We start from the raw sequence: 23,061 nt of genomic DNA on the forward strand, positions 1-23,061 counted from the left end.
ACTAGTTATAAAATAGTACGAATGCTTTCAATTTTAATGATCGCACGCTTACTTTCGGCTTAATTATTTTAAACATTCGTATTTGGTTATTAATCGTTCATTTTGTGACCGTTAGCAGTTGTGAGTGCGCCAAAATGAAGACTAAATAAGGAGAAATATGTAATGCAGGTCACAATTTGTTTTATTTCTTTCTTTTCGTCGGGCATTTTTTCTTAGAGAAACGGAATTGTCTTATTCAAGCAAATATGCATATTTTAAAATTTGTATGTAATAATATTCTGTGCATAGAATAATAAGATTTTGAAACAATTGAAAGTCACTAATGTCGTTCCACCAATCGAAAGGTTTTACGCAACCAATATTTTTCATATTTTATTTAAATGTTATACAAAAAATATTATATATATATATTTAATACGTCAAAATACACAGAGTTGAATATACACCAATTCAATATACATAAACCCTGGGAAAAATTGTAATGGGAGATTCTAAAGACCCAAATAGCATTGTTGATGGAGATTTCGTTAAAAAGTTATTACCGTTAATAATCACACATTTCTGGGAATTAAAATTCAAATGTCCAAGAAATGGATTAAAATAAGAATACTTTAATTTGTTTATATACATATATTCTGGCATTAACACACTGAATGGAAATCTATAGACAAAATGCATTATAAACGTAACATAATTTATAATTATATAATAAATATTACAGTTTAAAGTCCTATTTTGTACATCCTACTTAAGGAAGTCTTGTGATTTAAAAGTCTTATACTAAAAAATGATGTTCTTGTTACTTAAATCGTATAATATCGTACTCTAAGATTTCTGTAAGATACAGTAGTCTTTGAGGCACTATGAACATTTCAACAGGGCGAAAATAAATGTTTCCAAGTCATTAAGTAAGTTTGCTTTCACAGAGCAAAGCATTCTTCAATTTTTCTTCGAACAAAGAACTTTGCTGCTGTTGTATCTTTAAACAGTCTTCGATCTTCTTCGAGATATAATGCACCTCCATTACTTGGCTTTGACTATTTTCACAAAACTCGGCCAACGGTTCGAGAACGAAGTCATTTCCTCGAGCTTTATGTAGTTTTCGTTTTTTTACAATAGGTTCACTAGTACTGACTCCTTTCTCGTTTTCCTGCTCATTTTCTTCAATATTAACTGCTCTCAGTACAATTTTATATTCGTTTAATAGGTTAGATTTCAACCACCATGGTAAAGTTTGAAAGTGCTTTATATGATTCTTATTATAAACCACTTTCAAATTTTCGTCGAGAAGAAATATCTTTCTCTTTACGATATATAACAGGACATCGATAAAGTTCGATGCAGTTGAAATACCAGATGTAAAAAATAAGTGGCTTAATATATTGTAGGATATTTCATTACTGTCGGTACTGGATAATGCTTCTTGACAGTAATCTGTTATACTGTCACTGAATGTGCTGCTGTCGTTTATTGGCCATGGATATCTAAAATAGATCAAAATATATTTAATTCATTTATATACTGTGGCGCTGTTTTGCTGTTGTAAGTAGAAACTCGGAGATTTTCGTAGGAGGACAGAAAAGGAAAGGAGGGGGTGCGTTTCGTCCGGGCCTGCCAGCGGGACTCATCAGTAAGGCTCCCTAGCAGGCCCTGCCTTAGACGACTGAGATATTGGGAAGTCGGAGGATGTATATATAGCAACCGAGGGGTCGGTCGAGCGCGTGTGAGAGCGCGACCCCTCTGGTGGCGAGCGTGGGAGGCGTAGATAATTAATGTAAAAAAGAAAAAAAAAAGGTATACGAAGATTACTTACTTCCATTGGGGCAATTTAAAACTAGACATCACTGTTTCCAATTTTGCCTTGTAGTCCTCTCTCTTCCAAGAATCGTCAAAATACTCGTAGCTACAAGGCATCATGTACTGGTTTCTGATGAAGTTTTTAAATTCTGGAGCAAATTTTGTATACATGAAAGATTCTGGATCTAATACTATGTCTATCAGATGAGCGACTGCTTCGTTATGTAAATCAATTATGAATTTGGGCTCCTTCAAAGCGTGTGATAATTTTTCATTGAAGGGCGAATCACCTAATATCCTGTAAAAACAACAAGCTTCTATAAATGTTGATAAATTTTTAATAAAAAATGAAATAGCATTGATTACGTTACCTCAGCCATAATTCTTCTGTTAAGCAAGTATCGTAAATGTTTTGCAAGTAATCCATCTCCAATGGATTTTGAGGTGATTTATTTATGGATAACCAGAGCATTGCACTTTGTGTTAAATTTAAGATCGTTTTCTCGGTTAAATCCTTTTCGTACATAATCGTATATGTTGATAAGTACCCTGCTTTTAACAATTCTTCCAAGCTGGAAACAGCAATCTTGTTTTGAGTTTCGAACTTTACATCGCCCAAGACAATAAATACGAGAGGTATAGACATAAGTCTATCTCTTGACAATATAGTTTTAGTTAAACGTTTTATTACAATTTTAGTATCTTCGGAAGCAGCTGCTATGAATAGAAGAGCATCTGATCCTATTAAATTATGTTCACTGATCAGACCTTCAAAGTGTCTGATACAAATATGTAAAGTTTCAGCTCTAGTCGATTGATACAGTTTTATAATAGGCTCTGTGGTGTAATCATCAGGACAAAGATACTGATTCATTATTTTTTTATGATGCCATAAAATTGGTTTATTATGTAAATCTGGCCAAGAAATAACTAATTTCCAATAATAATTCGAATGCATATTTACGCTCGAAGATTTCAAATTTTCTCTAATGCCCATTGAAATTAAAACTTCAATCGGCGCCAAAGAATCAATATACGATTTAGTAATTTTTTGTTCATCTTGTCTTTTACACATATTTTTAATAACTAAATCTTGTTCTTTAGAATATAATAATTTTGCACATTGCCTGCTGGAGCGCTTCTGTAACCACACCGGTGTTCCATCCAATGCTTTTCTTTGTTGCTTTTTTTTCAATGCATTACACTTCCATATATTGAAATATTTTATAATTGTACTATTTTTGATTCTCATTGACATTTCGTGCAATTTTTGCGTATTAACAATTTCTTCTCGTAAAATATTATTACATACGTCGTGAGTAACTGTATTTAAAATCTGAGTACTAACGTCCTTGCATAATGTGTTATAAACATTCATTCTATTAATTTCCTCTTGTACTAAATCGGAGCAATACTCTTGTACAATTTCTGTTTGCAAAGTATTCGAGATTTGTTTCGCAGTTTCGTCAATTTGTCGCATTTTCATAGCACACTCCTCTTCCTCCAATTTTAATTTCTCAGGTTTTACTTCTTTCGGAGTTTCAGTTTGCGCTTGTTCCGCACGAGGAACAAGGTTCCGCAAGGAACTTGGTATTTCTTTTATCGCATTATTACTTATAATAGTTGCAGTATTTGTGGCATTCGATGATTTTGAAACAGGTTGCATGTTCGAGTATGTATTGGGAAATATTACAGAGGGTGTAAGATTTTTCATAAATATATTTCCTTGTGCAGCCCCAAAAAATATGCTTTTGTTCGTAGCCAATGCAAATGGCGAAGCAACAACATTGTACTGTGGCAATTCAAATGGCTTAGAGAATATATTAGAGGCGTTTGAAGATGTAGGTGTAGTATCGAACACACTACACGAAGTGGAAGGTTCGATGGTCTTATTTACATTTGGTACAATGTCCTGTTGTTTTGATGCAAAACTAAATGCCTTTGCATCTTTCTGTTTTTCTACTTTTGATTGTAATGGTATGGCAATTATCGGAGACTTAGAGGTAAAAGAAACATTCGTATCAGATTTCGTAGGTATAAAGGCATTTACACCAAATTCAGTATCAATGACCGATTTAAATGCATTCGTAGGCTCGGAAGTAACTATAGTTTCAATTTTATTTTGATCTTTTTCAGGAGTTGGTATCGATTCCTTAGTTTGCACTGTATCTTCGTCTATATATTCATATGGGTCGTTTAATTCGCTAACAGCATTTTTACTCTGATCTTCCGCATTAATAGATTCAGGTGTTAAATAACCATTCGAATCGAAACTGTTGTGCGGTTTATGGTATTTATAAGTCTGTTCGGGCATTTTACACGCTGCTATACATTCTCCAATGGATAAGTGTCGCATAGTTCTTTTAGACTCTATTACATTACAGGCTCTATTTTGTTTTATATTTAACACAGGCATAGTGAAATTTTGCCGATTTAGTAGTATATGTAGCTCATCCTTTGAGGCACCTAAACCTATTTGTTCACAAAAGTAAACAGCTTCATTTTCGTCTTCGAAACCTAATATATCTATTAATTCATACAGTGGATATGCTGTTGACGTAGTTCTGCAATAGGCTTTTACCATTACCGATAAAGCCTTTAATCTTACTTGGTTGAAATATCTAAGTAAGATGCACGCATTCAAATACGTGGTTTTTCGAACAAGTTTAAAAAATTTATAATAATTGTTGGATTCGAGAGCGAGATATACATCTAACGCAAATCGAACTTCCGGTGACTTTTGTATACTTTTAGGCAGTCTTTGCAAATCCCACATAAAATTGCCATTGTTCAAATTCAATAAAATAATATATGCTCGAAATTCAGGTTCGTTCTTACAATTAATTCCATTTATTCTTAAATCGTTGTACATATACTTCAATGACTGCAAAGATTTTGTTAAATTATCGGAATTAATTCTTTTGTCGAAAACAGACGGCTCTTCGGCACACAGCCTTTCGGAACATACTATATGAAATCTAGCGCATTGTTCAACTAGCTCGACGCTATCGGTGCAACATAATTCTTGTTGCGTTATATCCTTTCGAATCCCTCTTGTTCTATCCCATAAAAAGTGATACCATTCTCCTAAATTTGTTCCCTGCTGATTGCAAAGATTTGCTATTTCGTGAAGTAAATAACTCATGGTCATTTTCAATGATTTCACTGGTCTCAGTTCATGTGCCATTGGCTCTTCCTGATCCGCGGAGGATCTGGAATACTGTTTTACTGCTATCGCATGATTTATTTTATATTCATTGCCTTCGAGTTGTTCGTATATTGCTAACTGCCTATTAGATTCACGCATTAAACGTTCTTTTTCAGGACACATGTCAGGACACACGCCAATCATTACTCTGGCTGCTGATAACGTGTGAGACTTGGTTTGCCTCATTCGCATGAGTCGATCTCTCGCTTCTAACACTTTGTATCTATCCTCGGAACTATACGCAGGTTGACGTACTACGTTTTGTAGTTCCTCGAAAGATGCGTTAGGTAATAAATCTGATATTTGACTCTCCGATTTAAGTTTTTCAGATTTTGCGGATGTTTTCTCTACTCTACTCGTAGGCTTTGACGTGCCTTTCGATTGTAATAATTTGCTCCTTTTGAGCAGATTTCCATCAAAATTACCCTTATAATTATTGTGCAGATTATATTCCAAGCTCATCATAGCTTCTAATTCCGATTTAATTTCGTCATCGGGTGATTTCAGAAAATTAGATACAATGTGTTTTGACATATCTTTTTTCTTTGTAGGAGATTTCGGCGATACGCATAATTTGGACCATTCTACGTTGAATTTCTTTCCTAAATACTCACCGCTTTTATTGTAAGCTACGTTTGCTTCCTTTTTTGTAGCATAGTTCACAGTTATTATTTGCTTCCTAGGACGAATGGTTATTTTCAACAGATTTCCAAACATCTGGAAATATTCTTTCGCCGCTGTTTTTGTGAGCAACGACTGAGGCACGTTCGTACAAGTTATAGAATTTTCTACATTGATTTTAGTGACTTGCGATCTAGAATTTTTCTTTAATTGTTCAAACATAGTAGTATCTTTGAGTGCTTGGGCAAATACGTTAACTGCTGGTTTATACGAGTGCCTTAATATTTTAGGCTTATATTGTTTCCCAGACACGCCCGACTGATAAATCGGTACATCTTGAACGTTTGGCTGCGATACTGCCGTTGGTGTAGCAAATGTGAATACATTTTTCTTAACGGATGCATCGGATGTTTGCTGAAAATTAACCTCAGAATTAATGGTTTTCGGAGGACTAAGTATGTTCGGTTCGGAAAATATAAATGCTCTCGAAGCCATAGTATCTATCGAAGCTACGTTCGCTTGAGCATTTTCTTTACGTTCCATTATTTGCTTCCTTTTCCTCAAGTCTCACTTAATTACGAACGAGAACGTCATTCCGTATGTTTTCACGTATGGACACCTAGCTTTACCTTCTATAAATACAGTTATGGTAGGTTCGTAGCTAGGTACAATTTATTACAAGCTAGTTCTATGTATAAAGCGCCCCCACTGAGTGTCACTGAGTGGGAGCCTACTCTCTGTTGCATAGCAAACGTTGATACTACATATGTAGATACATATTGTAATGTGTACGTGCTCGGTACTGTCTATACAAATACAATACAGTATCTAAAAGGGAATAGAGAGGTGCACGGGCTCTATCCATGAAACAGTGTTATACATACGTATAAATGTATTATCAAACAATGATCAAACAATCGGAAAACAAGCATTCGATCAAATTCTCGAATATAAAATCGTTCTAAGTTTGTCGTTTAAACGTGCAAAGTTAACACGGGAAACTATAATAATATACAAACGAAACGATATTAATAAACGTTCGAAAATAATTGTTCGAGAAAATTAAATTTAATGTAAATTTAAAAAACAATAATGCTAATTTATGGAAAATGTAGGGACGTTTTATTGGGTAGAGTGCGCTGTTTTCAGATTATCGGAATAATCGTTGTCTAGTCTTCTTTAAATAAAGTTCGGATAAAAATCGTCGGAACGTAATTGCACTACAAACGTATAACGTTGACTGCATTTTAGCCTGAGGCTTTTACGCAATATTAGTGAACGTCCTACGATGTTCGTCGTTCTAGACATCGAGTTCATACGTCGTCATCAGTTTAATATTGCGAAGACAACCAACATGGCAGTATATACGAAACCTTCTGTTTCTATGGCGGATAATGATGTTGGTATACGTAAAAAATAAGCGTTTCGACGATATTTTACATGATCGACGATGCTCGAGTAATAGCGATAAATTGAAAAAATGCACCCGATCACGAATATTTGAATGTATAATATAACCGGAAGAGCTCTACGACGCAACCGATCGGCCATCACTGACTCCCGATTGACCAAGTTTGAATCTTGTAACGGTCGCGCAGGTAAGTGCAAGCGGCAAGCGTTCTTCAACACAGTACAGATCGTCCAGATCCTGTGCGGTGCTCTTAATTTTCAATTCACATCCGTTAAATGACTCGTACAAACGTAATCATGCGTTGGTAGACGGATCCAGTTTACCTTTGCTACACCTACTCTTAACCTTCCGTGTGTTTATATATTTCTTATGATCTCTGATCGTGCTAATTAAATTGTGTCCTTTGTTGTTCGGTCGCACCGATGACAGGTTCGTTCTATTGGTATTTGCAATACCAGATAATTAATAGAAACCAATGATGGAGGATACAAATGACATACTGGTGTGTACAACAGAATTTATAAAAGGTAAAGTGTCCAAAAATGTGCAAAGCTCAGTTATGAAATTTAATTCGTATTAATTCTGTTTCGATTAATTTAAAAAAAACGTGTAACGCATTCTTCTCTTTCAGATCGATTATATTTTGTAACATTGAGGACAATGATAAAGCCAAAGAGTACTCCAAACACCCATTATTTCAGTATCGACGATGAATTGGTTTATGAAAATTTCTACGATGATTTTGGCCCGTTGAATCTTGCCATGTTGTATCATTACTGTCAGAAAGTTAATAAAAAGCTAAAGGCAGTAACCTTAAGAAGAAAACAAATTGTACATTATACAACTATGAATCCAGAAAAGAGAGTTAATGCTGCTTTCCTTATAGGAAGCTATGCTGTAAGTTTATTGTTATATGCATAATATAATACAACAATGTTAATAACAACATATTTTCTAGGTGATATACTGTAAACATACAGCGGAAGAAGCATATAATTGTTTAACCAGTAGTCCTAATTGCCCACCGTTTATTATGTTTCGTGACGCGTCTGTTGGTACGCCATGGTATCAAATATCATTGAGCGAATGTCTGAGTGCCATATACAAGTGCCACAGACTTGGATTTTTTAATTTTCAAGATTTTCGTGTTAAAGAATACGAATATTTAGAAAGAGTTGAAAACGGTGATTTAAATTGGATCGTTCCTGGTAAATTTATCGCGTTTTGTGGACCCTGCGCTAAATCTAAAATCGAAAATGGTAAGCATCTACTTTATTTATTTTATTTTAGAGGATAGTGAGAATTCTGAATGAGATTCTAAACAAACTATATACAGTGAGGGGCAAAACTGAACACACATACAACATTTGAACAAAAATAATTTTTTATTCAATATTTGCACATAGAATACAAGAGAAACAAAATAGTTAGTATTATCTAGTACAATTCTTTTTCGTGTAGTCGGATGTAAGCACGCCGTGCCTTCTTCTCGCGGAAGAATGGTAGATAATAGTAAGTATTTTGTCTTCTTTGTATTCTATATGCAAATATCGAATAAAGAATTATTTTTGTTAAAATGTCGTTTGTGTGTTCAGTTTTGCTCCTTACTGTATATCAGTGTCGAAGATTAAATTGTGATTCATAATTTCCGTTTGTTTTCGTTTGTAGGATATCCACTACACGCACCGAAATCGTATTTTACGTATTTCCGCCACAATGATGTTAGTACAATCATACGTCTTAATAAAAAAATGTATGATGCTTCGAGCTTCATCGACGAAGGGTTTGATCACAAAGATCTGTTTTTTGTTGACGGTTCATGTCCCACGGAATCAATTACGCGTCAATTTCTTAAAATAGCAGAGAATGCGAGCGGCGCTGTCGCTGTACATTGTAAAGCAGGACTTGGAAGAACGGGTTCTTTAATAGGTTGTTACATCATGAAACATTATCATTTAACAGCTCACGAAACAATCGCGTGGATAAGAATATGTAGACCAGGATCGGTAATTGGACACCAACAACAGTGGTTGGAAAAGTATGTATCGATATCAATTTTTTTATTGAGCAGTTTATAATTGAAATATTCGTTACTTATAAATTTGTACTCTTTAGAAACGAGCCGTATCTTCACTCTTTTTTAAAAGAGCCGCTGCAATCAAAAAATGGAAATCGAGTTCACAAATATGGAATATATTCTATAATTGGTAGACCGAAGACAGCATTTATGATCAACCTAAAAGATTCTCACTTGGTACAAGATAATGTTTCCGGAATAATGCATAGAGTGGATGGAATTACGTTAGAAGACCATACTCCTACTGCTGGTACCAGCACAACTAAATATATGAATTTGTCTCAAGGTAGCAAATTAATTCAAATTAAAGCCAAAAGACGAGGTTTACCGACAAATCACACGCTTAATACAACTACTAGTCCGTCAACGGTCGTACAGTAAGTATTAATATGATTTAACTCGTATGTAAAAACGTGTAATTATTAATACATTACGTTTGTAGCCCTTACTTAAGACCATTATTACAAGCAAGAAATCAGAAAAGTACAATCAATACATTAACCGGAAACAAAGAGAAAGATCCCACGAAAAGGGTTCTGCCTAAATCGACAGCGACAACTATCGTTAAAAGGTCAGTCGATTGGATTTTATTATATAACAATTGCTTATATTTATTACACCTTTTCTTGGTAGTTTATTTTCCTTTTATTTTCACGCTTTTCCTTCTCGATATATTAATTTTTTCTTTAATCCTAACAACATTCGTTTAATTCAGCTTTGTAACTGCTAAATTTAGTCCGCGTTCTGACGGTTGCATATTGTGATAGTAAATACAGGATCACGGTTTTTACTAAAAATTATAGAAACAGTTGGCTGGTCAACAGTACCTGTGATCCACCCCCGCGTCGTGTTAAGTCTACTAAACCAGCAACACAGATCAATAATATCAACAACAACAACAACAACAACAACAACAACAACACAACCACCACTACTCCCGTCACCTCGATATCCGCATCGAAACCGGTGACAAGGGCCAGTATAAGAACTTCCTGCATCACAAAGACCCGTACTACAAATACGTCTGCAAATCATTCAGTCACGCAACCGCAACAAGGCATGAACATGATTCTCAGGTCTGCAGATCGAGTAAATCGCTATCATTCTCTAAGGCAGTAAGTCTCAATAACTGTTACTCTTCAAATTTTGCTAAGTAACAGTTATACAGCTTTCTTTATACAAATTTCGTGACTTCTGCAAAAGAAATTTTTTTTTCTTTTTTTTTTAAAGCTTCGTTTCGAATTTTAACTAAAATAAGCTCTTTTTGTGCATTTTATTACGTGTATAACTTAGCCTCTATCCTTTTATTGGAGTAACGGCGAAACGACATTTTTTACTCGTAATTTCTCAATGTGTGATATATAAAATACACATAAAATAAAAGGATACGAAGCTATGCTGAGAAGTCCCACATTCCTGTTCACTAACATTAATATGCATGCAGCATGCACTAAGACATTTTTCATTAAAGGCATGTAATTCTTAAAATGATATTAGGCCTGGACAAATAACAACGGAATAAGATCGTTTATTTATGAGATTTTGTACGTAATAGTACCCAACTGAATTAGCTCGATACGTATTATTTAGAAAATTAGATACGATTCTGAAAATATAAAAATGGAATATCTTTTTATTAGATTGGATTACTGTCCAGGCCTCTAAACTGTATAAGCTACGTTTAGAGCTTAGGGATCAAGTAGCTCCTGAGGTGGCTAACAAACTGCTCCCATTTATTTCTGTGACTTGCAGTGCGCACACGACCAAAAGTTATAAAACTGCATTTATCAGATGACTAACCGATATTCTCAGTGGCGTTGGGGAGGACAATCCGGTAACACGAGCATCTCACCAGCGTCGAAGATCTCATCGCTTAAATCCAATCATTCAGTAAAACCATCTCACTGATCTTCAAATCTTCGACTTGAGCACCTATTGCCCAAGTTTTTATCATAATCAACGAAGGTCGAATAGATCTGCAGTCGACGTCATAGCATTTTCAAGGTAGTTACTTTATGTTCATATCTGTACCTTGGGTTATAAGTTTCTCATAATTGTCTGCGCTTTGCACAGATTTTAAAAAAAAATTTCTATATTCTGCAATATGTTAAATATCCGTTTTCTTTCTGCGGGTCAGAAAAACGTAAACACCGTCGAAGTATTCCCGAATAATTTTAAATATATTAACTCTTATTTTTATTCGCTTTGCACTCGGCAGGAACTTGGATAGAAACTTGTAATCCCAATGTGCATTCTTACTTATACCTATGTGATTAACATAACTTATTTGTTCTCATACAAAATCTAATATCTACATACAAACATAACTCTTGCTCACGCATCTATTAAATTATAAGAGTGTTTGTACTATATTTTCAAAGTTTAAGTTGAGATAGCAATTTAACGATGAATATAGATTTTACAAATAGACGTAACTTTGTATAAATTTGTTATTGTGCTAATCACATTACGCATAATTGTTCATTAATCAAAAAATTGCAATCGTAATTGTAATAACAATGAATTTTACATGTAAGTACTAAACAGCAGTTAGCTGTATAATTGATTTAGCTGTGCTATTACGTGTTGCAACTTTAACTGTGTTTTCAGGTCGTTTATATTTATTATCCTAAAATGTCGTTAATATCAAACATATCAAAAAATATAACTAAAGAAAATCGTCATAATGATCATGAAATATTTATCCTTTGAACAATCGTAAAATGTTTAGCAACATTTTTAAAGGAGAGGATTAACAAAGACAATTTTTATTTAATTTTAATAATATTAAGAAGAAAGTATGAAACAAGATGCACAAGCGATTAATCGTTTAAACATTTACAGAAATAATTCTGAACTTATTTATATTTTTCAACTAATCTGAAGATACAGTTAAAAATATAAATTTTCGTTTCATAGCTTTGTATACAGTGTAAATAGAATTGTAAGCTCATTATTAAAAATGCTGTTGAGTATAGTTATAAAAATAAAATAAGCTGTTACAAGTATTTATATATACTTTTACGCCATACTTTTCTAGAAAAAGATACTGCTTTTTAACGTTAACTGTAACAGCTTCTATAAAAGCAATATATTGTATAGCCGGATTTGTACATTTTGGCAGCATTTCTTGTTTCATAATAGTGTTTTTTTATTATTTAAAATACCATTCTTCCACGAGAAGAAGACGCAGCGTGTTTACATGCTCCCTCCAGTTGCAGTCTGCTGACTCATAGGTATTAGTCGAATGACGAAGATCGGTGACAGCCAATCAGCGGACTGTAGCAAGAGTGGGGATGTTAATACGCTGTGCCTTCTTCTCGTGGAAGGACGTTACTTTGCTAATAAATTTCTCCCACTCATTAATCACTTTAATATATGTACATATTGAACTGTTTGGTATGGTGAGGTTACTTTATAAAAATATGCTTAAAACGTACTGTGGAAACATTAATGAATTTTCGATTTTTTAAATACTTAAGAGGCATTGCATAAACTTTATAATAATGTTGATAGCAAAGAACAAAAAGCAGTCGTTGGAATACATTCTAACGACGATAGTGTACAGTATGAATTATGTACAATTATCGTTTTATTAACTTTTATCGATGTAGAATATGTAATTAAATTAATAGATAGGTTGGTAGTAATGTGTAATACGCGAACGAATGTAATATTTTTATTAATGTAACCTATTGTGATTCATAAATGGATTTACCTAAGAAGGTACGTTATGTAAAAAAAAGCAAAAGTATCGAGGATTTTTAAGAAAGTGTTAAAATTTGACAAAAAAAAAAAAATGACTAGACCAGACTAAACTAGAAACAACTGACTTTGCATATCTTTTATTTCCAGCACCAAACAAATTAATTTCATTTAAACGAATTTAAGTGCTGGTGTCCAGTTTTTTCAATACAATAATGTATTGTACTTTTTGCAATAAATCCATTTATAGATTAAAGTGCATCATTCGGTACATGTATGCGCGGTGGTATATTTATATTTATATATAGAGTATTTTAAAAAGGTGGGATAAGTTGAAACGTACGAAATCCTCGTACAAAGAGAAATTGAAATGCCCTCTATTATTTTGTAATTTGGTTTTTTTAAATATAATTAAAAATTTCGTTTATGTGAATTGTGGCTGCACGATCAGCCGACTAGGATATAAATGGCGGCGTTTTCGGAGCCGCGTTGCAAAATACTACTGGATTTTTCGATCTCATTTCACGTGTTCGGCGTATCCTACATTTTTGAAACATTCTGTATATACCATTCTTCCACGAAAAGAAGGCACAATGTATTTACATCCCCACTCCTGAAATCTGTGGCGAAGTCAATCAGCGGACTGCAGCAAGAGTGGAGATGCAAACACGCTGCGCCTTCTTCTCGTGGAAGGACGATATATTTCTGTAATTATATAAGATCACTTCATAAAAATTGATTAAATATTTTAACAAATTAATGCATTTCATAAAAGGTGTCATTAATATATAAGAACGAAGATATTTTAATAATGTAAAATAATGTATACTAGGTTCGAAAATCTAAGACTACGGAGAAAGTAAATTTTTTAATTGAAAAGGAATTTGTAATCACGAAATAAATTAAAAATTGGCTGTTTCGGAGAAATCTAATTTACGATTAAATATTGTGAATTTTATATGTAAAATTCTTTGTGCATAATTTGTAATTATATAGTTGAACTTAATGTAGAATTATGTACATGTAACATTGAAGATTGATTATTGTTAAATAACATAGCACAGACATTAACAATTAGACACTCGTAATACGTGTTAGAGAAATTTTATATTTATATAGCTAAATAGATTCACAAAGAAATTTGAGTTAATTGTCATCTAGTTTATAAATAACATTGAGTACAAACCTGCAATGTTTCGATTTTTGCCTTAAATATGCAATTGAATCATAGAAAGATTTTTTCATATATTTTATAAACTGAAATATAAGTGACCAATTCTAAAATACTTTACTTTTTGTATTTTTAATTTAATGTAGAAGATATACTACATTACGTTGTAACATTACATAGTAATATGTATAGTACTGCGCTTTACTAGCAATCAAAATCGATGTGCAAAATTATTGCATTTCGATTAAAAAAATATCTTTATTCACTGTTATGATTATGTTAAAGTTTAGCATACAATGAAGTATTATTTAACGATCGTGGCATATGAACTTTTTCATAGTTATTATATACTAATTGTTTAATATGTTTTATACATACATGCAAACATACGTTATGTTATACATCTAATAAAGACTATGTATTTTACTTACTTTCAGAATTTTACAATTATACAATTTTTCCTATTCAAAACTATTTGATAGTTTTGGCGTTTCATTCCTTTAATTAGTTGTCGCATGAATGTATTGCATGATATAGTAAAAATTATTTCTTCCTTTCATTTTATTTTCGTAAAAAATATTACAGAAAGTCGTAGAAAATATATAAAACACTACTATACAATTGTAATTAAAAATTTATTTAAATAATGCATTATATTTACGTACTTTTGTTACTTTATCGATTCGACATCGAACGTCATGAGCAAACTAAGATTAATTTGATTTATATACCTAGTATTATCTAATTAAAAAATATATACAATATGTAACAAACATTACCCAGTGACTAGCAAATCCAAGTTGGGACCATTTTTCGATAGTATGAATGTAGTTATACCCTGTTTCTTGTAATTCAGATGTATCGAACATAAGACCTAAATAGGCTAAATGAAAAACTGATAGGCCAGAAAACATCATATTCGTTAGAAACACCCACCAAGAATTCTGAGTGTTGTACGCGTGTGAACACTTGTTTTTAGCGCACTGTTTGGCCGCTACACACGCGTCAAAAATATTTGCAAGCATAGATCTAAGTTGGTATTCTACGTATGTATACAATCCAAGACTAAGCAAGACAGCTGCCAATTGAAAATTTAATCCATGTAAAAGAGCACTTGTCAAATACGTCATTGTCACAGCTCCAAATTTTCCTACGTAATTAATGCTAGGACGGAATATATCTACAAAAGTTATATAAAAATTTAAATACTCTATATTCGAAAATTCATCGATAAATATTTAAACGACGCAAATACATACAGGTTTTCAACCAAAAATGCATTGGTACGTTCCAACAAATAACAACTTGCACAAGCGACCGTGGAAATTCTACTTTTAGTGGTTTCACTATAACAGTTAGCACATGTGGGAATCCCCCTAGTAGTAACACAGTGGATGCAATATAAGAGATAAAATAATGAGACGTTCGAAAAGACAATGCATCCCTATAAGCTAATAACCACCTAAAATGATACAAAAAATTTAATACCTATAAAATACGAGAATCAGTTTTGACAGAACGTTTACTAACTTCCAAGAATTATCCATCACCATCCATTGCGTCCAACAGTTTGACATAGTTAAAAATAAAAAGGATAAAAATGCATATTGAACGGTATACATTATCCACCATTTATCCTAGGAATTTGAAATTTTGTTAATATCCTGTATTTGTAGAAAAAAAAATACAATTTCTACTTTCATGTACCTGATTGTTTAAATAACGTATCGAAATATAATCCTTGTACGATATCCAAGGACCGAAAAGGCATGTAACGCCGCAAAAAGTATATCCCATGTAACTAAAAATGTTAGGTAAATCGTTTGAATTAAGTTTATCTATAGCTATACTAATTGTTTTCATTGCCATTGTTAATACCACGCTGCGTATTTGGTGCCAAACTATCGGCGGCATAGAAAATTCGCTGAAAATCAAAAACTGTAGAAGAAAAATTACTCGTATTCGAAACTCTCGATTTGAAAAAAAAAAAAAAGCAATATCTATGTTCTAACAACTTACCAATATGCGATAATAAAGAGAGGTGGTAAAAATATTCCTACGCTCTTGCAATATCGCTTAGGTATGTGTAAAGTGATATATGAAAATGTACAAAGTGCTATTAGTATAAACAAACACTCTTTTACGTAGTGATGGATATTGTACATACCAATCAACATTGATAATATATGAAAGGTGCCATGCGATATATGTTCTGTAACATTAAATATATAGAAGTGAATTATTCGAATTCATACTTCACAGACACATTTGTATATTATCTAATACATCTTACGGGAACCAGCGCATAATCTAAATACAATCGTAGAAACAAGTAGCGGTAGTATATATGTGGCTGTATCGTAAACGGTGGGCCAAAGGCAATATTGATACAATTCGTGAAAAGTTTCTTTCTCGATATCCTCGTATTCATATTCATAGTCCGCATCCTGCAGATACTCGTGTCCCACAAAATCACTTTCATCGTAATAAAAAACTGGTACCTCTACATCGTCCATTACAGTAGAAATTAAAGTGCCAGTCTATCGATGGCAACAATTTAACATCAAACACAACACCACTTTTCTCTCGATCTACTTAAACGCGATAATTGTAATCTTTTATGAAAAAAATCGCATATACATGTAGGGAAAAATACAATTAAGTGAAATTTTATTCAGAGGTGTCAAACACATTCTAATAATTTTCGGTACGTACGGACGCCGGATCCCAAAAAACTTGCGTTCATTTGTGTTTATACAACTGTGTATGTACCGTGCTTCCACGAGAAGAAGGCACAGCGTGTTTACACCCCCACTCCTCCGCTCGCCCCTCTCCTCTTACCTATCCCTTCCACTCATTCACAGCGCAGGCTTCTAGTGGTAGAGTAAGAAGAGGGGGTAACCTGGTAACGCCGTCTCCGCCTAGCAACGCTAACAAGGATAAAACTTCTACGAAACCTGATCCTACGAACGAAGAAAGTGGAATAAAACTTAATACTGATAGCCAAGCATGATCACTGGACCGCCACGTAAAAGGTTTCTAATGAATGTACGTTGAAAATTAAAAATGAACAATTATTTTTTTATTTATTGTATTCATATGATGATGCATCGGTGTACAATTTATTGTGTATTCTACATTTTGTTATAACTGCTTAAAGTGATATTCCATTCGAATTATGCAAATATTATGCTACGTAATATCGAAAAAGGAAAAATTAATAACTAACCTCACGCAACTCGGCGGTAAAAATTGGCGGTTTTCACACAACATTCATAGAAAAAAAAAGTATAAAAGTTGATCATTGACTTCTAGTTTTTATTGGGGAAGACATTTTGCACAGAAATTAGAAATTATGTACTAATAAAGTACTGGGAAGTTTCTAAAGGCATGTCTACATTATAGGTATATATCAGTACATAGATTGAAAGTAAAGATAATTGTTTTGAAAATAAAAATGCAATACGTTGAAATATTAAATTCTCGTGTCATTTTATTATATACATAATAGGATGAAAAAGGAATAAGTTACGTTCTTTAAATCTAAAAAATTGTATACATTGCTTTACAGTGTTTTTAATTCATTAAGAATTAATATTAAAATTTCGTTAATAGAAATACAGTAGCAACTTCAAAGTTTCGTAACAAGCATAGAAATAGGATCAGGTAATAATCCTAAAGTCTGCAAGCAAATCTGTGCCGCTTCTGCTTTAGCTTGTTTTTTATTAGGACTTGCTACGCTTGGTTTATATTCAGTTCCATTCACTTTAACCTGAAATGCAATATTAAATATAAATGATACGTTAAATTTAGCAATGACAAAGATATAGAGTACCACAAACCTTGAAAAGGAAATTCTTTCTATGATCTGGTCCACATTCGAAACACAATTCATAAACGGGTGCACCAAGTTTTCGCTTTGAACAATATTCGCCTAATAACGATACTGGATGTTTTCCTGTAATTAATTTTAATTTCCTCGTATCTATCGTATTTCTATAAATTATAGAATCGAAAAACGATGTAGTATCGTTCTTCCACGAGGGACTATGCAATGTACCTTCCAAAGTTTTGATCGCGGGTACCAATGGCTTCGTAGTTTTTCCTATTTTCTGTCCAATATCTTGTTCCGATACGAGGCCTCTTTTATCCAATTTTACTTCGAGCTGCAAGGGCTCAAGAGTACCTTCTTTATTTTTTCCCAAACCCTCCCCTGGCCGCCAACCCATCTTCTGCAGTAAAGCCATACCCATCCCACCCGAAACAGGTTGCGCTGATACTAATTGATCCTAAATAGTTCGTTAGATTAAGATGTAATTAATGTTGCAACGTAAAATCGAATCAAAGATATAAAAATGACGGTAATATATAAAAAGAATTTCCGTTACTTTATGTCCAATCATGATATTTCAATGTATAATCGATTGTATAAAATTCTAATATTTTCTGGGTGAGAATACTTACCAAAGAAATCATAAATTCGACATCACGCCGCTGAAGTTGTTTCTTCTCTGATGTAGCTACGTGCCTGTAACAAACCCTCAGGTGGATGCAGACTAATGCTAAATATCCCAGCTTTACGACAGAAAGATACAGTGTAACGCCTGATGAAATCCTATGATAGGAAGCTGATGATAATTAGCAATAATCTCACAAGAGCCCATTATATGAATGAACTTCGTGCAGTCGCTATTCTTAAACGATTTCTTATTTTTATTCACCGACGTGCCTCATATTTATTACTCTCAAATTTATCGTATCAATTGTTAATTATTCAATTAATAATCGAGCGTGTATCGTCCTTCCGCGAGAAGAAGGCACAGTGTGTTTACATCCCCACTCTTGCTGCAGTCCTCTGATTGGCTGTCACCAATCTGCGGACTGCAGTAAGAGTGGGGATGTAAACAAGCTGTGCCTTCTTCTCGCGGAAGAATGGTAGTTCCATCGCGTATTATAAAAAAAATGTATAAAATAATGGTGCTCCTGTGTCCGTGCAGGCACAGAATCTACCTCTATGTAAGAAATAGTCTGTGCCTACACCACAGTTCCTATCAGATCAACATGATCGATCTCGATAGACTGTACCTGAAAACTTGTTACAGGCAATATCAGTATCAGGCAATGTTAAAACAGGAAAAAAGAAAAGGGAAAAGAAAGAAAATAACTGTGATGTACAATGCGAGCACATATGCGTTAACATATGCGTTCGCATCTTAAATAAAATTTGGTCAATTATTTGACACGTAAATATATAATTAGATTAAGAGCTACTATCGTAAGTTTCAATAGAAAAATAAATATGGAGTGAAGGACAATGAGACAATCAGACTGCAAATAATACTGTTACCTTACGAGCCCAGGCCTGATAACCTGAAGTAAGTTCTGCCGGTGAGAGCACTTTGGCTCCTGTACTGCCAGTAAACTGACCTGGCATCTGTTTGCTCTCAGCCCACGTCTTCATCTATAACGGAACGTATAGAATAAAAATGTACAACGTTGAAGATATTTTTAATTACAGTATATTACCTCATTTTGTGCACGATACATTTCGTTCTGCGCGCACACATCGTTTGGATTTTCTCTTAACTTTCTCATCGCAGCTAATCGTTGCGATACTATAGAACCAATATCTATTAGCTGTAATTGTACACAGATATGAATATATATACTTTCGAACAAATTTAAAAGTATCACTACGTTTTCGTACCTCCGTTGTTACTGATTGGGAAAAAATAGTTGTTGGTTGTATCGGTTGTACAGGTGCAGCTGGAGGTATCACAGGGGGAGGTTCGTTTGACGTAGAAGCTGGTACAATCGGTTTCTTTGGTTCTACTTTTTTTGGCGTTACCGGTACCCATTCATTCTCTGTAGAAAATGTGTAACTGTGAATAAGTACAAAATTATTTCCAAACATCTTGACCGTAAATGAGAATTTTACCGCTCTTTCTGTGATGCTGGCCACTCGATACAGGGAATTGTAAACGTAGTTGATTCGATGATTCTACTGTTTTCTCTTGGAATGTTTTTGTCGGTAATTGTTTCGCGTCCTAAAGCGTGGCAATAGTACAATTGGACAATTACATTATTAATTATTCGTATCTCGTTAAATGTATTAAACCCACCCGAATATTCATGATAATAGAACTAGGTCGTCCTTTGAGCAAAAACGGATGGTGAAAACCTTTCTCCGACTCGCTTCCGTCTTCGTCCGACGAGATACTGGAAAGTTCACCCAATGCTTCAGATTTTGATAGTGATTTACAAAAATCTGAAATAAAAAAATGTTTTGTATCGTCGCGTATATCAGTTGTATAACCGTATAATTACCAGTGAGTTCGTCCACTGTCTTTCCACCGGCTTGTATCGCAGCAATAGCTTTGTCTTGTTGCGCTAATGGTAATGTTCCTTGTTTAATCATATTTATTGCATTCCTTCTAGCAATTTCTAATAATTTCTTCTTATCAATTTCTATTCTTTCCCTTATAAAATATACAAATTAAATATTTATGAATACAGTTACACTAACTAACTAAAGAATACTAACTTCCGTTCTCTGCTTCTGCTTCGTCCCCGCGTATATTTATCTCTGCTCCTATCATCGCTACGGCTTCTGTGTCTTCTCCTTTCCCAGCTTTTTGCGGATTCTCGTCTATCGTTGCTGCGACTTTTATCGTGCCTGTCTCTGCTTTTATCTCTTCGTTTATCTCTACCTCTACTTCGGCTTCTATGCGAGTCTGAACGCGTTCGAGATTCGGATCTTCTCTTGTCTTGCGATTGGCAATTGTGATTACGTTTACTGTCTTTACCTATTGTAGATTTTTGGTTACAATTATATACCTTATCTTTGTACTCGCTATCCATATACAACTTTGACTTTTCTATACCGTTTGATCTTTTATCCATACCTTCTAGTCTTTTTTTCTCCTTTTCTCTTAGTATCAATCTCAAATCATTTCTCGCGGTTATCCCCCCTTTCGTAGGACTTAGTACCCTGTTTTCCCCTTTATCTAAAGTTGGACTTAAAGTTGGCGACCTAAGCGAAGTGTATTGTAACGGGCTAGGACTTAACGTTGGCGTCCTGTTATCGGTACTACTATCGGATATTTCACCATCTTCCATCCGTGCTGCTCTCTCCTTCACCTTGTTTTCTATTTCCTTTACCGTGTCGTTATAAACTGTACTGTTTTTGAGATCTTTTATCAAAATTTTCCCCTGAATTGCTTGCTTTGATTTTTCTGCGCATAGAAAAACATCGTTACAACGATAATACGTATTAACGCGTTCGATAATGGATTTTCTTCTTTGACTTTTTAAAGTAGGAATGAAAATTAATTTCCAGCGTAAGCGGTAAAAAAAAACGAGTAGAACAAGAATTGTCTTCGTCGAATATATATTTAAAAATTATTACTTTTGACGTAAAATTATCGAACGAATTATACAAACCAAGAATTTTAGGTATCAGTGGTTCTTCAGGATCCTCTTGAATTTTTTTTGAAATAGGAGGCAATTGAGGGCTCTCTGAGCTTTTTACAAAAGTACTTTCTGATCCTGGTTCCTTTTTAATTAACAAGACTTCTTCGAAATTTGTCGATACGACTGTATCTTTCTTTTTCAATCCATTATCTTTACTATAACCTTTCCTTTTTACAATGTTACTAGAACTATTGACCTTCGATATTTTATTCTTGGGCTCGTCTGAATCCGATGATCTGCTCGAGTCATTTTCATGCTTGCGTTTAGTCTTCTTTTTATGCTTCTTCTTCTTTTTAACATCTGTTTGTTACAAAAGATTATATTTCAAGCATTTAATAATACAGACGTCTACGTAGATTTGTAATTATTTATAATATCTTACTATTGCTTTCAGGGTCGCTGTTACTTTCGGAAGAATTGCGTCTCGATTTCTTTTTATGCTTTTTATCCTTATGCTTGTGCTTTTTCTTAGTCTTTTTCTTTTTGATTTGAGACTTCTTAAGTTTTTCGACTTTGATATTGGCATTTGGAACCTGTTGATCAGTGTTTTCCGGCGATGCTATTCCTTCTTCGGCGTCAAACGTGCTAAATAACTCTGTTAGTATTTCATTCGACGATTTCTCGGGCAGTCCAGGTTCCGGCTTAATTTTTATTCTATCAACACCGACAGTAGTGATTAAATTCGCGATATCGAATAAGTCCCCCATGTTATTATTCATTCATTTGCATAAATAAGAAAAAACCAAACACGGGGACAAACGTAAAACCTTTACAGATTTAAGATTTTTACAACGGTCACGTTCGACTTTACTATCATACATTATCATCGCACCGAACCAGCAGTCGCCATTTATACTGTAATAATTATACGCCATTACAGTACATGTGGGGATTTCCCCCTAGGATTGTTCGTGGGGGCACTGCCGTCGCGCTGGTTGTAACGAACGCATGGAACTAAGGCCATTACGCTCTCCTGTCCGTTGTTCGCACAAATCGGTTTCGCGCGCTTTCTTCCCACATCGCAGTATACGGTTCTACAGAAGGAAATGGGAGTCTAATTTCTTTCCCACACAGGTACCTCCGATCCCTTCATACATTTGAAACCAGCGATATCTATTTCTTTTACTAAACTGCAAAAAATTTGAGAGTTTAAGCCTTGTATTCCTTTCCAACAAAAATGTACGCAACACGATATTGTTACTCCATTTTATTTTCGATCTTAATTTAGCATTATAACGTATTTGTTTTGTTTCACATTTTTAAATACTACAATAGAATCTATCAGACAAATTAATTATTTAGCTTCAACAATTTAAACTATAAATCAAATTTGCAAAGTGTGGTTTTTAAAGAGATATGCCACACGAAGAACTTTAAATCAGAATCTCAAATTGGAATAACGAAATGCTCTTTTAAGGGCTCTTCTTGAAAGTCAGTTTGACTGCAACAGGTGTGGGGATGTAAACACGCTGTGCCCTTTTCTCGTGGAAGAATGGCACTAATCAAAAGTAAGAATGATTTATTTGACAAATTATTTGAACTTAGATGCGAGTATGCATTACGTGTACGCTCGTGCATTCGTCTGTATCAATATATAT

The 23,061-nt window shown here is 34.0% G+C and overlaps 4 protein-coding genes across 11 annotated transcripts; 1 reads left to right on the forward strand and 3 right to left on the reverse strand.

The window, feature by feature from the left end:
• Positions 1 to 624: 624 nt before the first annotated feature.
• On the reverse strand, positions 625 to 6,329 carry Xmas (RRM_XMAS2 and SAC3_GANP domain-containing protein xmas). The gene is made up of 3 exons (XM_076780254.1): positions 2,169 to 6,329; positions 1,814 to 2,095; positions 625 to 1,484 (listed from the first exon to the last, which is right to left on the reverse strand). The coding sequence occupies exons 1-3, from the start codon at positions 6,167 to 6,169 to the stop codon at positions 905 to 907; spliced, it is 4,863 nt and encodes a 1,620-aa protein (XP_076636369.1). The 5' UTR covers positions 6,170 to 6,329; the 3' UTR covers positions 625 to 904.
• A 190-nt stretch (positions 6,330 to 6,519) lies between these two features.
• On the forward strand, positions 6,520 to 12,634 carry Cdc14 (cell division cycle protein 14). 3 transcript variants are annotated; one of them, XM_076780257.1, is made up of 9 exons: positions 6,520 to 7,224; positions 7,467 to 7,564; positions 7,669 to 7,934; positions 7,996 to 8,296; positions 8,706 to 9,075; positions 9,153 to 9,491; positions 9,557 to 9,685; positions 9,918 to 10,229; positions 10,755 to 12,634. In XM_076780257.1, exons 2-9 carry the CDS (start codon positions 7,513 to 7,515, stop codon positions 10,777 to 10,779), a joined length of 1,794 nt encoding a protein of 597 aa, XP_076636372.1. In that variant the 5' UTR covers positions 6,520 to 7,224; positions 7,467 to 7,512; the 3' UTR covers positions 10,780 to 12,634. The 3 variants fall into 3 exon arrangements, with proteins under 3 accessions (XP_076636372.1, XP_076636370.1, XP_076636371.1); XM_076780255.1 differs by having other exon boundaries at positions 10,927 to 12,634; XM_076780256.1 differs by having other exon boundaries at positions 6,522 to 7,224; positions 10,867 to 12,634.
• Positions 12,635 to 14,103: 1,469 nt separating this feature from the next.
• Positions 14,104 to 16,768, reverse strand: Por (Protein-serine O-palmitoleoyltransferase por). Of its 3 annotated transcripts, XM_076780260.1 has the most exons (7): positions 16,284 to 16,768; positions 16,010 to 16,202; positions 15,698 to 15,914; positions 15,521 to 15,627; positions 15,250 to 15,452; positions 14,927 to 15,170; positions 14,696 to 14,864 (listed from the first exon to the last, which is right to left on the reverse strand). In XM_076780260.1, exons 1-7 carry the CDS (start codon positions 16,504 to 16,506, stop codon positions 14,843 to 14,845), a joined length of 1,209 nt encoding a protein of 402 aa, XP_076636375.1. In that variant the 5' UTR covers positions 16,507 to 16,768; the 3' UTR covers positions 14,696 to 14,842. The 3 variants fall into 3 exon arrangements, with proteins under 3 accessions (XP_076636374.1, XP_076636376.1, XP_076636375.1); XM_076780259.1 differs by having other exon boundaries at positions 14,104 to 15,170; XM_076780261.1 differs by having other exon boundaries at positions 14,104 to 15,170; positions 16,277 to 16,328.
• A 710-nt stretch (positions 16,769 to 17,478) lies between these two features.
• On the reverse strand, positions 17,479 to 22,326 carry LOC143348999 (uncharacterized). Of its 4 annotated transcripts, XM_076779813.1 has the most exons (14): positions 21,846 to 22,326; positions 21,434 to 21,763; positions 20,896 to 21,225; positions 20,535 to 20,796; positions 20,318 to 20,469; positions 20,113 to 20,258; positions 19,929 to 20,037; positions 19,698 to 19,855; positions 19,517 to 19,627; positions 19,338 to 19,451; positions 18,455 to 18,565; positions 18,051 to 18,279; positions 17,833 to 17,948; positions 17,479 to 17,762 (listed from the first exon to the last, which is right to left on the reverse strand). In XM_076779813.1, the coding sequence occupies exons 1-14, from the start codon at positions 22,180 to 22,182 to the stop codon at positions 17,622 to 17,624; spliced, it is 2,646 nt and encodes an 881-aa protein (XP_076635928.1). In that variant the 5' UTR covers positions 22,183 to 22,326; the 3' UTR covers positions 17,479 to 17,621. The 4 variants fall into 4 exon arrangements, with proteins under 4 accessions (XP_076635928.1, XP_076635927.1, XP_076635929.1 ...); XM_076779812.1 differs by having other exon boundaries at positions 20,535 to 21,225; XM_076779814.1 differs by lacking the exon at positions 18,455 to 18,565 and having other exon boundaries at positions 20,535 to 21,225.
• Positions 22,327 to 23,061: the final 735 nt, after the last annotated feature.

Source organism: Colletes latitarsis, chromosome 12, assembly GCF_051014445.1.
Source record: "Colletes latitarsis isolate SP2378_abdomen chromosome 12, iyColLati1, whole genome shotgun sequence".
NCBI classification, from domain to species: domain Eukaryota; kingdom Metazoa; phylum Arthropoda; class Insecta; order Hymenoptera; family Colletidae; genus Colletes; species Colletes latitarsis.

What these genes read in the sequence shown, in the direction of transcription:
- Xmas (XM_076780254.1), bottom strand. Translation starts at nt 6,169, where the DNA reads ATGGAACGTAAAGAAAATGCTCAAGCGAACGTAGCTTCGATAGATACT. An exon ending in ACAGAAGAATTATGGCTGAG is followed by an intron (nt 2,096 to 2,168) that starts GTAACGTAATCA and finishes TTGTTTTTACAG; the next exon opens with GATATTAGGTGATTCGCCCT. An exon ending in TTTAAATTGCCCCAATGGAA is followed by an intron (nt 1,485 to 1,813) that starts GTAAGTAATCTT and finishes GATCTATTTTAG; the next exon opens with ATATCCATGGCCAATAAACG.
- Cdc14 (XM_076780255.1), top strand. Translation starts at nt 7,513, where the DNA reads ATGATGGAGGATACAAATGACATACTGGTGTGTACAACAGAATTTATA. An exon ending in CAACAACAGTGGTTGGAAAA is followed by an intron (nt 9,076 to 9,152) that starts GTATGTATCGAT and finishes TGTACTCTTTAG; the next exon opens with AAACGAGCCGTATCTTCACT. An exon ending in CGCTATCATTCTCTAAGGCA is followed by an intron (nt 10,230 to 10,926) that starts GTAAGTCTCAAT and finishes CGATATTCTCAG; the next exon opens with TGGCGTTGGGGAGGACAATC.
- Por (XM_076780259.1), bottom strand. Translation starts at nt 16,506, where the DNA reads ATGGACGATGTAGAGGTACCAGTTTTTTATTACGATGAAAGTGATTTT. An exon ending in TAGATTATGCGCTGGTTCCC is followed by an intron (nt 16,203 to 16,283) that starts GTAAGATGTATT and finishes TTAATGTTACAG; the next exon opens with AACATATATCGCATGGCACC. An exon ending in GCATTTTTGGTTGAAAACCT is followed by an intron (nt 15,171 to 15,249) that starts GTATGTATTTGC and finishes TAACTTTTGTAG; the next exon opens with ATATATTCCGTCCTAGCATT.
- LOC143348999 (XM_076779812.1), bottom strand. Translation starts at nt 22,182, where the DNA reads ATGAATAATAACATGGGGGACTTATTCGATATCGCGAATTTAATCACT. An exon ending in GACAGTGGACGAACTCACTG is followed by an intron (nt 20,259 to 20,317) that starts GTAATTATACGG and finishes TTTTTATTTCAG; the next exon opens with ATTTTTGTAAATCACTATCA. An exon ending in CTATTATCATGAATATTCGG is followed by an intron (nt 20,038 to 20,112) that starts GTGGGTTTAATA and finishes GCCACGCTTTAG; the next exon opens with GACGCGAAACAATTACCGAC.